This window comes from Brassica rapa, chromosome A07, assembly GCF_000309985.2.
Source record: "Brassica rapa cultivar Chiifu-401-42 chromosome A07, CAAS_Brap_v3.01, whole genome shotgun sequence".
NCBI lineage: Eukaryota > Viridiplantae > Streptophyta > Magnoliopsida > Brassicales > Brassicaceae > Brassica > Brassica rapa.
In genome coordinates this window covers 19,257,847-19,269,522 of record NC_024801.2, presented here as the reverse complement: position 1 = coordinate 19,269,522, position 11,676 = coordinate 19,257,847, and the positions used below count along the sequence as shown (strand labels likewise).

Here is an 11,676-nt window from a genome sequence, read left to right as displayed (position 1 = left end):
TTTCATTAAAGTAACCGACACGGTCTGAATCAATTCTGTACACGTGTCAACAGTTGGATCAATAAAGCTGAAAATCAGCGGCTCACTTGTTTTCCGACCAAACCGTCGTCGTTTCTAAAATTTCGGGAATTAAAAAAGTATCTCCGTTGCCGGGACTCGAACCCGGGTCTCTCGGGTGAGAGCCGAGTATCCTGACCAGCTAGACTACAACGGATTTTGTTTACTCCATGTAGCATGTCCAAATTCAATATAATCTATTTTTTTTGTAAAGTGAGTCCAGAAATTCAAAAGACTTTCTTATTCATTAATCTTTCTTTCTTTACTCAATCCTCAAATAGAGTACAAAGAAGAAAACAAACATGTCACAAAGCAATAGATAATCATCAAAAGAGAGGCTTTTTCCCATTGTTCATTCCCAACAAATGATCAAGAATCTGTCTTCCAGCATCACGAAGACCCGAGTGCATAAACTCATTCGTTACCCAAAGCCTTATACTCGAAATCTGAGAAGCTGTTTCCATCACTAGCCTGAAGTTTACATACATATCTTCATAGTATACCGCCGCAGCAACAGGCACCTACATAAAAGAAAATCATGTGAAAAACAAGAGGAAACTGTTTGATCCATAAGAAACAAATTATGAAGACTCTTGAAACAGACCTTGTTGGTTTTTAATGTAGCAGGATCGTATAATGGAGGCCAGTCCTCTTTCTTGGCCAAGAGATCTGCGGCAGCTTTGAATGGTTTCAAGGCATGAATCTCATCAAACATCCATGGAAATATCATCTGCAGAAAAATCAATCCAGATTCTTATTTAGCTAGGCAATGTGAGTGAGTGAGTGCCGAGAATTTAATAAAACTATTACAAACTAGTCACCTCTCCAGTGAAGAGTACATTTTGGCCTTCTTTGGCTGCTCTCACTGCATCGAATTTGCACTCAACTTTTTCTCGTAATTTATGAGCAGACCATCTTGATGAATCACCCTGAGAAACTTTCAAATTAATGAACTTCAAAGGAACTGATTAAAACAGGAAAGAAGATGGGTGATTGAAGAAACTATACCTCGCAGTATATAGCCTCGTGGAGAAGAGCATAGAGTGGGTTTGTATCAAAAGAATGCCAAGTCTCAAACTGCAATACAGATCCACCAAGCATATAATCAGACTCTATTGATTCCACCGCAAAACAGATAATACTCTGAGAATAACAGCAATTCTCTTACAGCGTTTAAGAAGAAGTGACTAATACGCTTTGGTGATCCAGGAACTAAAATAGGATCCCATACTCTCTCCAACCTATGATCAAGCAAGAAAGGCAAAGTTTATTACAGAACATGTGAGATGATTGATAAAAAAAATATTAACAAAGCGAAACTCTTACATGTAATGCAGACGCTCAAAACCAGTACTAGATCCTAAACCAGAAAGACCAAGAGTCTGAAGACCATGGGGAGTGAGGATGCCTCCTGATGGAAGAGGTACCTAAAGACAAATAAACAAAGACAAGTAATTAAACTAAAACTAAACTAAACTGGTCAGTGAAATTGGAGGAATGTTTTGACCCCTTCCTCACCCCTCCGCCTTCAGATTCAGCCAAGTAAATTACAAGTTCACGAACAATCTCAACGTCTTCAGGGAACCTCTTGTAGTACTTCTCGTTCTGACGAACAACTTGCTCAAAACCAGCGTCATACACATCATCCGCTGTGCATGCTTTACCAATCGGTGGGATTCCTCCGGTTATCAGCACTTGTTTAAGTCCTTGAGGCGCAAAGCTCAGATAAGTCAACGCACAGAAGCCACCAAAACTCTGCAGAAACACCAAATCCACATGAACAACAAAATCAAATCACAAGAGCGTGTAATATACACAACTCATTATTACCTGACCCAAAATAGTCCAAGGACCAGCGTTAGGAACAAGACGAACTCTAATAAACTCAGCATCATTGACTATATTATCAGCTCGAAAATGAGCCAAGTAATCAGCTAAATCACTAGCTGATTTGAACTGAAGCATAGAGGAAGACGTCAAAGGAGTTGACAAGCCTGTTCCTCTCTGCACAAGACCAAACACACAAACAACTAAGACTACAAGTCTCCAAAAGTCAGAGAAGAGTAATAAAAGTATGGTACTTGATCGAGTAAGATGACACGAAACTCCTCACAAGCTCGTTGGATCCATCCACCAGCTTCGCTAGGTCTTGGACCTTCGAATCCAGGACCGCCTTGTAAGTACAATAGATACGGCAACGCCTGCTCCTCTTTGCCAACTAACACAAAAAGAGAAAACATTTCAATCTCACATCATTGAAAAGGTTTGATCTTTAAAAGCTTTACCGGCGACGATTTCTCGAGCGAAGACGGAGATGTTGGGAGAAGCTTTGGAGTAATCGAGAGGGACTGAGAAGCGATGGTTACGCAACCGGAGCTCCGGCACGGAAAACCACTTCTCTGTTACGTGCTCCGGCGTGGAGGCGGATCCTGATCCAGCCATGGAAGTGATTACTCGATGAGATCTCCGGCGACGGTAGAAACTGATTAAACCGGAGGATGATTCTGATGGAGAGAGTATGAAAGGAGTCAACTTTGGAATCGTTATCCTCCTCCTAGGAATCGGAGTCAGCAGCGCGTGAATGGCCAACATCTTCTTTTTTTATTTTATTTGCTTTTCTGGTAAAAAGAAATGATTTTTATCCAAAAAGGTCTTTACATTTTTAATTTAGTTTGGGTTCAGTAGCACTAGAGACATCATTGAGGAATGTAGCACTTAAAAACATGAAGGTGAGCTAAACTGAAGTTGATCAATACGAGGAAAGCTATGATTTTGATATTAGAGTAACCTTGTTATTGACTTCATGGTGAATATGATATTTTTCTATTTTGATGTAAATGTTAAGATTTATACCATTTTCTTCTGAAAAATATTGTTTTAAAATTAGAATATATATTTATACGTGAACGGTTGAATTCACAAAGGAACTAAAAAAAATACATCAAATTTGGACTACTAATAGAACCAAATTACAATTCAAAGAGAGAACTGGAATCTGATCGCGGGTCGTGACGATTGTAACGAGAGTAAACGGTCTCTGATGTGATAATCGATAGGACTTGCAGAGAATGTTCGGTGTGGAAGATACTATAACGAGCATTACACTCTCACAGCCCACAAAGTAAGTTCCATTGGTTTTCTTCCAGTCGAGTTGAAAATAGAGTAATCAAAGTACTGAGTAGTCATCTCACACATGCCAAGAGTAATAACAAATATGTCAGTGAATCTGACTTGTACCTCCTATATCCTTCACCAACATGAGAAACCAAGTTAGCCCGAGCAAGAGATAACATAGCGACATGAAGCCAAAAAATTCTTTAAAAGGAGCCACTTTTCCCCGTAAATAACCATAGAGTTCTTCCAAACTATTCTTTCTCCGATAATAGCAATACTAGTTCAACACTTTTAAATGCCTTAATTTTTTTTAAACTACATATTTTTATTTTATTATATATATATATAATATAAATTTATAAACTAATTCAACTCCATTAATATTTATTAAAGATAATTTTATGAACTTAATTGTTTAGCAATATTTGTTAATATTATGACCAATATTTGACTATAATCAATCACAATTTACTAAAATCACAGTTTGATATGAAATTTCACATTTAAAAATAATACTTTACTTATAGTTTATACAATTTTTACTTATGTTTAATGTATTTTTACTTATATTTTATATAATTTATTAAAGTTTATATATAAACATAATTTGTATTTATTTGATAATAATACATTCGTAAAACCATTAGTATTGTTTACTTTTATTAATAAACCAACTTAGATTGCAAGAACCAGAATGGACAAGCTCTCGGGTGCAACAAATAACTGGATCAAGATCTGTGGTAGACCCAATTCGATCACGGTCTTTCCCCTCAAGTATAATTGCTTCAACCAAAAATGTGGCTGACAGCATTACATTCTGCTTCCCAACAGATTCAGCGTCCTCACGAACGTCACGTCGTCACACCTAAAGGAAGACAACATCAGGTATAGTGTTATATACAATGGAGCTATGATGCATGATGATGTTTTGTTACTTGCTCACTCGTCAAGCAAACATGTGAATGCTAAGCATCGTCTAGATATCATATATATTGAGAAGAAAAAGTAACCAAACGAGGAAAACACATATACAATTGAATAACTCCGTCTGCAAGCAGTACTATACCAAATGCACAAACTTAGAACTCCATAAACATGTATAGCAAGAAAAGGTGTTAGAAGCATAAAGGCATTCGCTTCCGCCTTGGAAGTAGCGACCATTTAGTTCCGAAGTGAAGCTTTGGTTCTTGTACTCGTGAATGGAAGCTTCTGCCGAGATGATCACGATGAAAAAGGCAATCCTCACCATCCAAGTACAATTCATTCTCCATTGTCCTGAGATTCTCAGAAATATGAGTAAGCGAGTGAAGAATTCAGACAATGACCAACCAACAACGTATAGCGAGTGAGACAAATATTTGACTTCAATCATGAGACTAGTCACAATGGGCTTGTTGAAAGTTTTTTTCAACGGTTGAATAGTCACAATGAACCTGTTGAATAAGTGAAGAAAGTGACGTGGATTCAATTTTGTTGATTACATTCAACAGGTTGAAAAACAAAATTTGGGCAGCCACCAGATTAGTTTGGGTCATTCTCATCTACACAAAGATGAGGGAAGTTGTCGATATTAATTTTTTTTGGTTTTAAAAACAATAAATCTGATTGGTGCAAGTGTCAGCAAACTATTAACTGTTTAGATTGCATAAATTTTTTATCTCATCAAAATGTTTGAGATCAATTATTTTATATTAAATAATATTTTTTTACAAAAAAAATTATCAAAATTCATAACTTTTCCTATTCTATAAATAGAGACTTGGTTTATTAGATTTCGACATAGAAAAACAAAATCTGTTTTGACTATAATATTACTATTATTCTATTTTGTGTCAAAAATAGATCAAAACAATAACCCTTTCGCAAAACTCCACAAATTATCCTTCCAACTACTAAAATCCTAACAATTACCAATTTCGAAATCATTTTTTATTGTGTGTATTTGAAATTTCGTAATGTAATTTGTTTTAATAATATTTATTTAAGTATTATTTTAAAAATAATTATTTATGAACATATATTAAAAATTATGTCATTTATTTTGTTAAAGTTAATCACAATCAAAATTATTATTAATATGTACTAGTTATTAATTTAAAAATGAATTAAAAAAGTGGAATATGGTGTTGAATTTTATTAAAAAAAATATTGTAGAGATGAAAAATAAAATGGATGTTGAATAATTAGGTAGAAAAAAAAGAAAATAATATGGAGTGTTAAAAGTAGAAAATTAAGGTGTTGAAAGTTTTGACCATTGTAGATAGTCTGACAATGATATGTTGTCATCACATTACCAAACAGGACTCTCTCTACTCTCTGTCTCGATCAAGAGTCACCAGCGCGTGAGTCACCAACATCGTTTTTATTTAAAAAAGAAACGATTTTTTACCTAAAAGTGTTTAAATTTTTTAATTAATTTTCAGTTCTGTTTTCAATCGACGACAATGGCTTCTTCGCTCGTCAGTCGCTGCTCTCGCCGTGCCGTTAGAACCATAACCGCCTCCCGGTTTATGAGCAACGTACCGGAGAATACCGTTTACGGAGGACCCAAACCGCAAAATCCGAACCAGAGAGTGACTCTCACGCAGCTGAGGCAGAAACATCGGAAAGGCGAGCCGATAACCGTCGTCACCGGTTACGACTACCCTTCCGCCGTTCACATCGATACGGCTGGAATCGATGTTTGTCTCGTCGGGGATTCAGCTTCCATGGTTGTTCATGGCTACGACACCACTCTTCCTATCTCCTTGGACGAGATGCTCGTTCACTGCCGCGCCGTTGCTCGTGGAGCTAAAAGGCCGCTTCTTGTCGGTGATTTGCCGTTTGGCACGTATGAGTCCAGCACCAATCAGGTGAATAAGCGTTTCATTACAGTCGAAATGTGGATGCTTTTATTTAACTAATCTCTTTGGAACAGCATCAAGTTGTGTCCTTTTGTCCTTTTGAGACCATGCATTGTTTGAGCGAAACGCCAATTTGGTTGGTTGGTTAAGTTTAAGTGGTGGCCAGGCGGTTGATAACTCTTTTAATTACAGTTGAAATGTAGATGCTTTTGTTTAGCTAGTTTCTTTGGAACAGCACCAAGGCGTGTTCTTTTGTCCTTTAAGACTTGCATTGTTTGAGCAAGGCACCAGTTTGGTTGATTAAGTTCTAGTTTGAATGATGAGCAGGCGGTTAATTAGACTAGAATTTCTAGTATAGAAATGTGGATGCTTTTGTTTAGCTAATCTCTTTGGAACAGCACCAAGTTTTGTTTTTTTTTTACCCTTTCAGACATGTATTGTTTGAGCAAAGAATTATTTTGTTGATTCATTAAGTTTTAGTTTAAATTATGAAAAGGCGGTTGATAACCCTTTGTTGACACTTGAAATGTGGATGTTTTTGTTTAGCTAATCTCCTTCACACAGCACCAAGTTGTGTTCTTTTGTCCTTTTGAGACATGTATTATTTGAGCAAAACAGCAGTTTGGTTGATTAAGTTTTAGTTTGAATGATGCCAGGCGGTTAATAACCCTTTATTTATAGTTGAAATGTGGATGCTTTTGTCTACCTAATCTCTTTGAAACAGCACCAAGTTTTGTTCCTTTTCCACTTGTATTGTTTGAGCAAAGCATTAGTTTGGTTGATTAAGTTTTGGTTTACATGATGGTCAGGCGGTTGATAGTGCAGTAAGAGTGTTAAAAGAAGGAGGAATGGATGCTATTAAACTTGAAGGAGGTTCACCTTCAAGGATCACTGCTGCAAAATCCATTGTGGAAGCAGGGATTGCTGTTATGGGACATGTCGGGTTGACTCCTCAAGCTATCAGTGTTCTTGGTGGTTTCAGACCACAAGGGAGAAACATAGCTAGTGCTGTTAAGGTCTGAAACTAAGATTTTCATGTTTGTGCTCGTTTCCTTTTTTGAAGAAAAGTTTATTTTTGGTGGGGATTATTAGGTTGTGGAAACTGCAATGGCTTTACAAGAAGCTGGATGTTTTTCGGTTGTATTAGAATGTGTTCCGCCTCCTGTGGCTGCTGCTGCAACCTCTGCTCTTCATATTCCAACCATTGGCATAGGAGCTGGCCCTTTCTGCAGTGGACAAGTTCGTTTTCACACTCCTTTTACATTGGTCTTATTGAGAGATATTTGTTTTTTTTTTCCGGTTTGATTGAATAAACCATTTTCTCAAGTGTTGGCCTTTTTGAATGATTGAAGAGTAAGATCAGCACAAAAGAGCGAGCTGCTACTATAATGATCAACTATGAAACTGTTTTTGTGGCTGCAGGTTTTAGTCTACCATGATCTCCTGGGAATGATGCAGCATCCACATCATGCTAAGGTCAAAACCTGAACCAATGAATTTTTAACTACCATTCATTTTCTAATAATTTTCCCTTTTATTTTCAGGTGACTCCAAAGTTTTGTAAGCAGTACGCTCAAGTAGGAGAAGTGATCAACAAAGCACTGTTGGAGTATAAGGAAGAAGTAACCAAACACACGTTTCCAGGTCCTTCTCACAGCCCTTACAAGATCTCCTCAAACGACCTGGACGGGTTCTTAAGCGAGTTACAAAAAATGGGACTAGATAAAGCTGCTTCTGATGCTGCTGCATCAGCTGAGAAGATGGAGTCTTAAGATTCACTGTCTTCTCAGTGACAAAGCTGTAGAACTTCTCTCAGGCACCTTATTTTGAGTAGTCGGACATGGTTTGAAGAAATAAAAGTCCTATTATAGGACTTTTAGAAGTTTTGCTGGATAGCATTTGATGCGATAAGAAGAGTTGTATTTTCAGAGTTCAGGTCAGGGTAATATCAACGACTGGTAAAATAAGTGAGAGTTTTTATGAAAAATAAATATTTGTCCTCAATGTGTGATAAAGAAAAGAGTTTTTTTTTTCTTCTGATTTTGATTACTAAAGAAAGAGCTTTTGCCCCAAATTTAGATATATATACAATTCTTTAATGTTTTTCTTTGATTCTAAATATAGTGTTATGAATTTATAAAATTTTAAATATACTAATTTTTTATAACAGCAAATATACTAAAATTTTATATTATGAAAAATAGCTTAAAGAACAAAGTTTTAAAAAAATTCTTGATTTTTAAAATGTTTTGATGACATTTAAATATATATATATATATATATTTTGGTTTTAAAAGAAAAAATAGTGTAATCAAATATATAGATTATTTTTTAAAAAATCTTATTAATTTTTAATCATCTAAATTTTGAAATAAATGACTCCAAAAATTTTTAAATACTATATTAAATATTTTTTTCTTCTTGATGTATAATCCTTCTTGGGCCCAGTATGTGCAAAGGCCTCATTAAAGCCCATTAGAGTGCAAATCAAACCCGCCGATCAGAGTTAGTCGCCTCACTTTCTCCCGGCGGCCGTCGTCTTCTTCAAAACCTTCGAAAAGATGAATACTTTGCTATCACTTTCCCGGCGCCGGAACTCCTACTATCTCCTCAACCATCCCCGACTCCTCCGTAGATTCTCCGCCGATGCTGACCCACCTCCCGGAATCAAACCGGAGAGCCATGAATCAGTGGAAGCCCGGTTACTAGAGAATCTCCGTAAAATCCCACATCACGATTGGGCTTCAAGCGAGACGCTTTCTTCTCTCCTCGCAACCTCTCTACCTCCTCCAGCATTCTCTCAAATCACCCGCCGTCTCGGATCCTACTCTCTGGCAGTCTCCTTCTTGAGCTACCTCGACGCGAAATCTCAGTCTCTGAACCGCCGCGAAGAGTCTCTATCATTAGTGTTTCAATCGGCTATCGAATTCGCCGGTAGCGAACCCGACGCAAAGGATAAGCTTCTCCGTCTCTACGAGACCGCCACGGAGAAGAACATCCCGCTCACCGTCGTCGCCACTAAGCTTCTCATCAGATGGTTTTCGCGTATGGGTATGGTGAACCAGTCCGTTCTCGTCTACGAACGGCTCGATTCGGGCGTGAAGAACACGCAAGTTCGTAACGTTGTGATTGATGTTTTGTTCAGAAATAAGAGAGTGGATGATGCGTTCAAGGTGCTCGACGAAATGCTTTGTAAAGGATCAGTCTTTCGTCCTAATAGAATCACTGCTGATATTGTTTTCCATGAGGTTTGGAGAGGAAGGGTTTTGAAGGAAGAGGAGATTGTTGGGTTGATTTCGAGGTTTGGTTCTCATGGTGTGGCTCCGAACTGTGTTTGGTTGACTCGGTTTATAACTAGTCTATGTAGAAATGCTCGGACAGATGTAGCGTGGGAGGTTTTGAGCGGTCTGATGAAGAACAGGGCTGCTCCGCTTCAAGCTCCTTCTTTCAATGCGTTGTTGACGGTTTTGGGAAGGAATATGGAGATTAGTAGAATGAATGATGTGGTTGTGAAGATGGACGAGATGAAGATTCGGCCTGATGTAGTGACGTTGGGGATTCTTATTAACACTTTGTGCAAGTCAAGGAGGGTTGATGAAGCTCTGGGAGTTTTTGAAGAAATGTGTGGGAAGAGAACTGATGATGGAGGTGTGATTAAAGCTGATTCGATTCATTTCAACACTCTTATCGACGGGTTGTGTAAGGTGGGGAGGATGAAGGAAGCTGAGGAGCTGTTGTTGAAGATGAAAACGGAAGAAGGTTGTGCGCCAACTACGGTTACTTACAACTGCTTGGTTGGTGGGTATTGCATAGCGGGGCAGCTTGAGACGGCTAAAGAAGTGGTGTCTCGGATGAAGGAGGATGGGATTAAACCCAATGTTGTCACTCTCAATACACTTATCGGCGGAATATGCAGGCACCATGGAGTGAACATGGCGATTGCTTTCTTTACGGATATGCAAAGGGAAGGCTTGAAAGGGAACGTGGTTACTTACACGACGTTGATCCATGCTTACTGCAGCGTTGGTAATGTAGAAAACGCTATGGGACTGTTTGACCAAATGTTGGAAGATGGTTGTTCACCTGATGCAAAGATCTATTACGCTTTGATATCTGGATTGTGCCAAGCTAGAAGAGATCATGACGCGGTTAGAGTGGTGGAGAAACTGAAACAGTCAGGGTTCTCTCTTGATTTGCTGGCGTACAACATGCTTATTGGGCTGTTTTGTGATAAGAACAACGGAGAGAAAGTCTATGAGATGCTAACCGATATGGAGGAAGCAAAGATGAAACCAGATTCCATCACTTACAACACATTGGTCTCGTTTTTCTGTAAACTCAAGGACTTCGAGAGTGTTCAGAAAATGATGGAGAATATGAGAGAAGACGGGTTGCATCCAACCGTTGTGACGTATGGAGTGATAATAGAAGCTTATTGCTCGGCTGGGGATGTAAGCGAAGCGTTGAAGCTATTCAATGACATGGGTTCGCGCTCAAAGGTCAGTCCGAACACCGTGATATACAACATTCTCATAAACGCGTTTTGCAAGGCGGGGAATCTCGGACAAGCTATGTCTCTGAAAGAGGAAATGAAAGAGAAGATGGTGAGACCGAATGTGGAAACTTACAATGCCTTGTTTAAGTGTCTTAATGAGGTGCACCAAAAGGAGACATTGTTTAAGCTAATGGACGAAATGAACCAGTCCTCCTGCGAAGCAAATCAGACCACAGTGGAGATTTTAATGGAGCGTCTCACTAGCTCTGATGATTTGATTAAGCTTAAACAGTTTATGCAAGGTTACCCTGTTGGTTATAAGGTCGAGAAAAACTTCAGTTTTCCGTGTCTTTAGTCTGTGATGATTTGGTTTTTGTATCATCTACCTCGATTCTTCATTGCTTTAATAGAATACAAAATGGCTCCCTATGTTTTGATTTATTGTTCAATTTTAGTAACCTGAATAAAAGATTGAAAAAGTGAGAAAATCTCCAAAAATAAAATATACTTTTATATTCAAGAGATGGAACCTCTACTGCTTCCTTCTCGTGGGGTGGCTGAGAGTTTCTCCTCTAAGATCTGGAGTAAGTCATGGTACTGAGCTAACCACAAGTGAGACTGAAACAAAGAACAATATTTTAAAGAGGTTACCAAATGGGTGTTTTGATTGTTATGGAAACAAATGTCATCATGCTATATGCTTTCCACAACCGTAGAACAGACCGGAATATATCATAAAGTACCTGCGCTCGTGAAAAAAATAAATATAAATTTTGGTCATGCTTTTCCAAGTGTCATGATATAATGGTGGAAGTAAGAGAGTGGCAAGAACAGCTATCCATTCTTTGAACTTCACGGAACACATCTGAGCCGGTAGAAACTCTGCATCTAACCGGTTCTGTAGCTCAATCATTTTGCACGGTCAAGATTTTCTCCATCATTTTGTGTGATTGGTTGTACTGTCAAGATTTTATTTTCTCTATCATTTTGTGATTGGTTGTACGCTCAAAATTTTATTTAATACAAAAAAATGTCACAATAAGATTTGAACTCGTGTATCTTAATGAACTAAAATTAGCTATTTATCAACTGAGGTACCGCATTTTATTCTGTGTTATATATTAATTGAAAAATAATAAATATTGAAGGGAACAATTTTTCAATTTT

General features: G+C 37.9%; 3 protein-coding genes and 1 non-coding gene across 5 annotated transcripts; 2 read left to right on the top strand and 2 right to left on the bottom strand.

The window, feature by feature from the left end:
* Positions 1-141: 141 nt before the first annotated feature.
* TRNAE-CUC lies at positions 142-214 on the bottom strand. Its single transcript has one exon. It is a non-coding gene; the product is annotated as a tRNA-Glu (tRNA).
* Positions 215-273: 59 nt separating this feature from the next.
* LOC103830306 (proline iminopeptidase) lies at positions 274-2,679 on the bottom strand. Its single transcript, XM_009106066.3, has 10 exons — positions 2,343-2,679; positions 2,139-2,275; positions 1,888-2,061; positions 1,576-1,812; positions 1,384-1,484; positions 1,226-1,298; positions 1,066-1,134; positions 879-986; positions 662-787; positions 274-578 (listed from the first exon to the last, which is right to left on the bottom strand). The coding sequence occupies exons 1-10, from the start codon at positions 2,647-2,649 to the stop codon at positions 384-386; spliced, it is 1,527 nt and encodes a 508-aa protein (XP_009104314.1). The 5' UTR covers positions 2,650-2,679; the 3' UTR covers positions 274-383.
* Positions 2,680-5,594: 2,915 nt separating this feature from the next.
* Positions 5,595-8,049, top strand: LOC103830302 (3-methyl-2-oxobutanoate hydroxymethyltransferase 2, mitochondrial). Of its 2 annotated transcripts, none has more exons than XM_033275775.1 (5): positions 5,595-6,023; positions 6,824-7,030; positions 7,107-7,249; positions 7,433-7,490; positions 7,559-8,049. In XM_033275775.1, the coding sequence occupies exons 1-5, from the start codon at positions 5,616-5,618 to the stop codon at positions 7,784-7,786; spliced, it is 1,044 nt and encodes a 347-aa protein (XP_033131666.1). In that variant the 5' UTR covers positions 5,595-5,615; the 3' UTR covers positions 7,787-8,049. The 2 variants fall into 2 exon arrangements, with proteins under 2 accessions (XP_033131666.1, XP_009104312.1); XM_009106064.3 differs by having other exon boundaries at positions 7,107-7,253; positions 7,437-7,490; positions 7,559-7,800.
* Positions 8,050-8,326: 277 nt separating this feature from the next.
* On the top strand, positions 8,327-10,950 carry LOC103830304 (pentatricopeptide repeat-containing protein At3g61520, mitochondrial). Its single transcript, XM_009106065.3, has one exon. The coding sequence runs from the start codon at positions 8,576-8,578 to the stop codon at positions 10,862-10,864; it is 2,289 nt and encodes a 762-aa protein (XP_009104313.2). The 5' UTR covers positions 8,327-8,575; the 3' UTR covers positions 10,865-10,950.
* Positions 10,951-11,676: the final 726 nt, after the last annotated feature.

Excerpts from the sequence above, each read along its gene's own strand:
- LOC103830306 (XM_009106066.3), bottom strand. The coding sequence starts at position 2,649 with ATGTTGGCCATTCACGCGCTGCTGACTCCGATTCCTAGGAGGAGGATA. Across the intron at positions 1,813-1,887 it reads CTTGGACTATTTTGGGTCAG|AGTTTTGGTGGCTTCTGTGC; the intron begins GTAATAATGAGT and ends GTGTTTCTGCAG. Across the intron at positions 1,135-1,225 it reads GTCACTTCTTCTTAAACGCT|TTTGAGACTTGGCATTCTTT; the intron begins GTAAGAGAATTG and ends TCTGTATTGCAG.
- LOC103830302 (XM_033275775.1), top strand. The coding sequence starts at position 5,616 with ATGGCTTCTTCGCTCGTCAGTCGCTGCTCTCGCCGTGCCGTTAGAACC. Across the intron at positions 7,031-7,106 it reads ACATAGCTAGTGCTGTTAAG|GTTGTGGAAACTGCAATGGC; the intron begins GTCTGAAACTAA and ends GGGGATTATTAG. Across the intron at positions 7,491-7,558 it reads AGCATCCACATCATGCTAAG|GTGACTCCAAAGTTTTGTAA; the intron begins GTCAAAACCTGA and ends TTTTATTTTCAG.
- LOC103830304 (XM_009106065.3), top strand. The coding sequence starts at position 8,576 with ATGAATACTTTGCTATCACTTTCCCGGCGCCGGAACTCCTACTATCTC.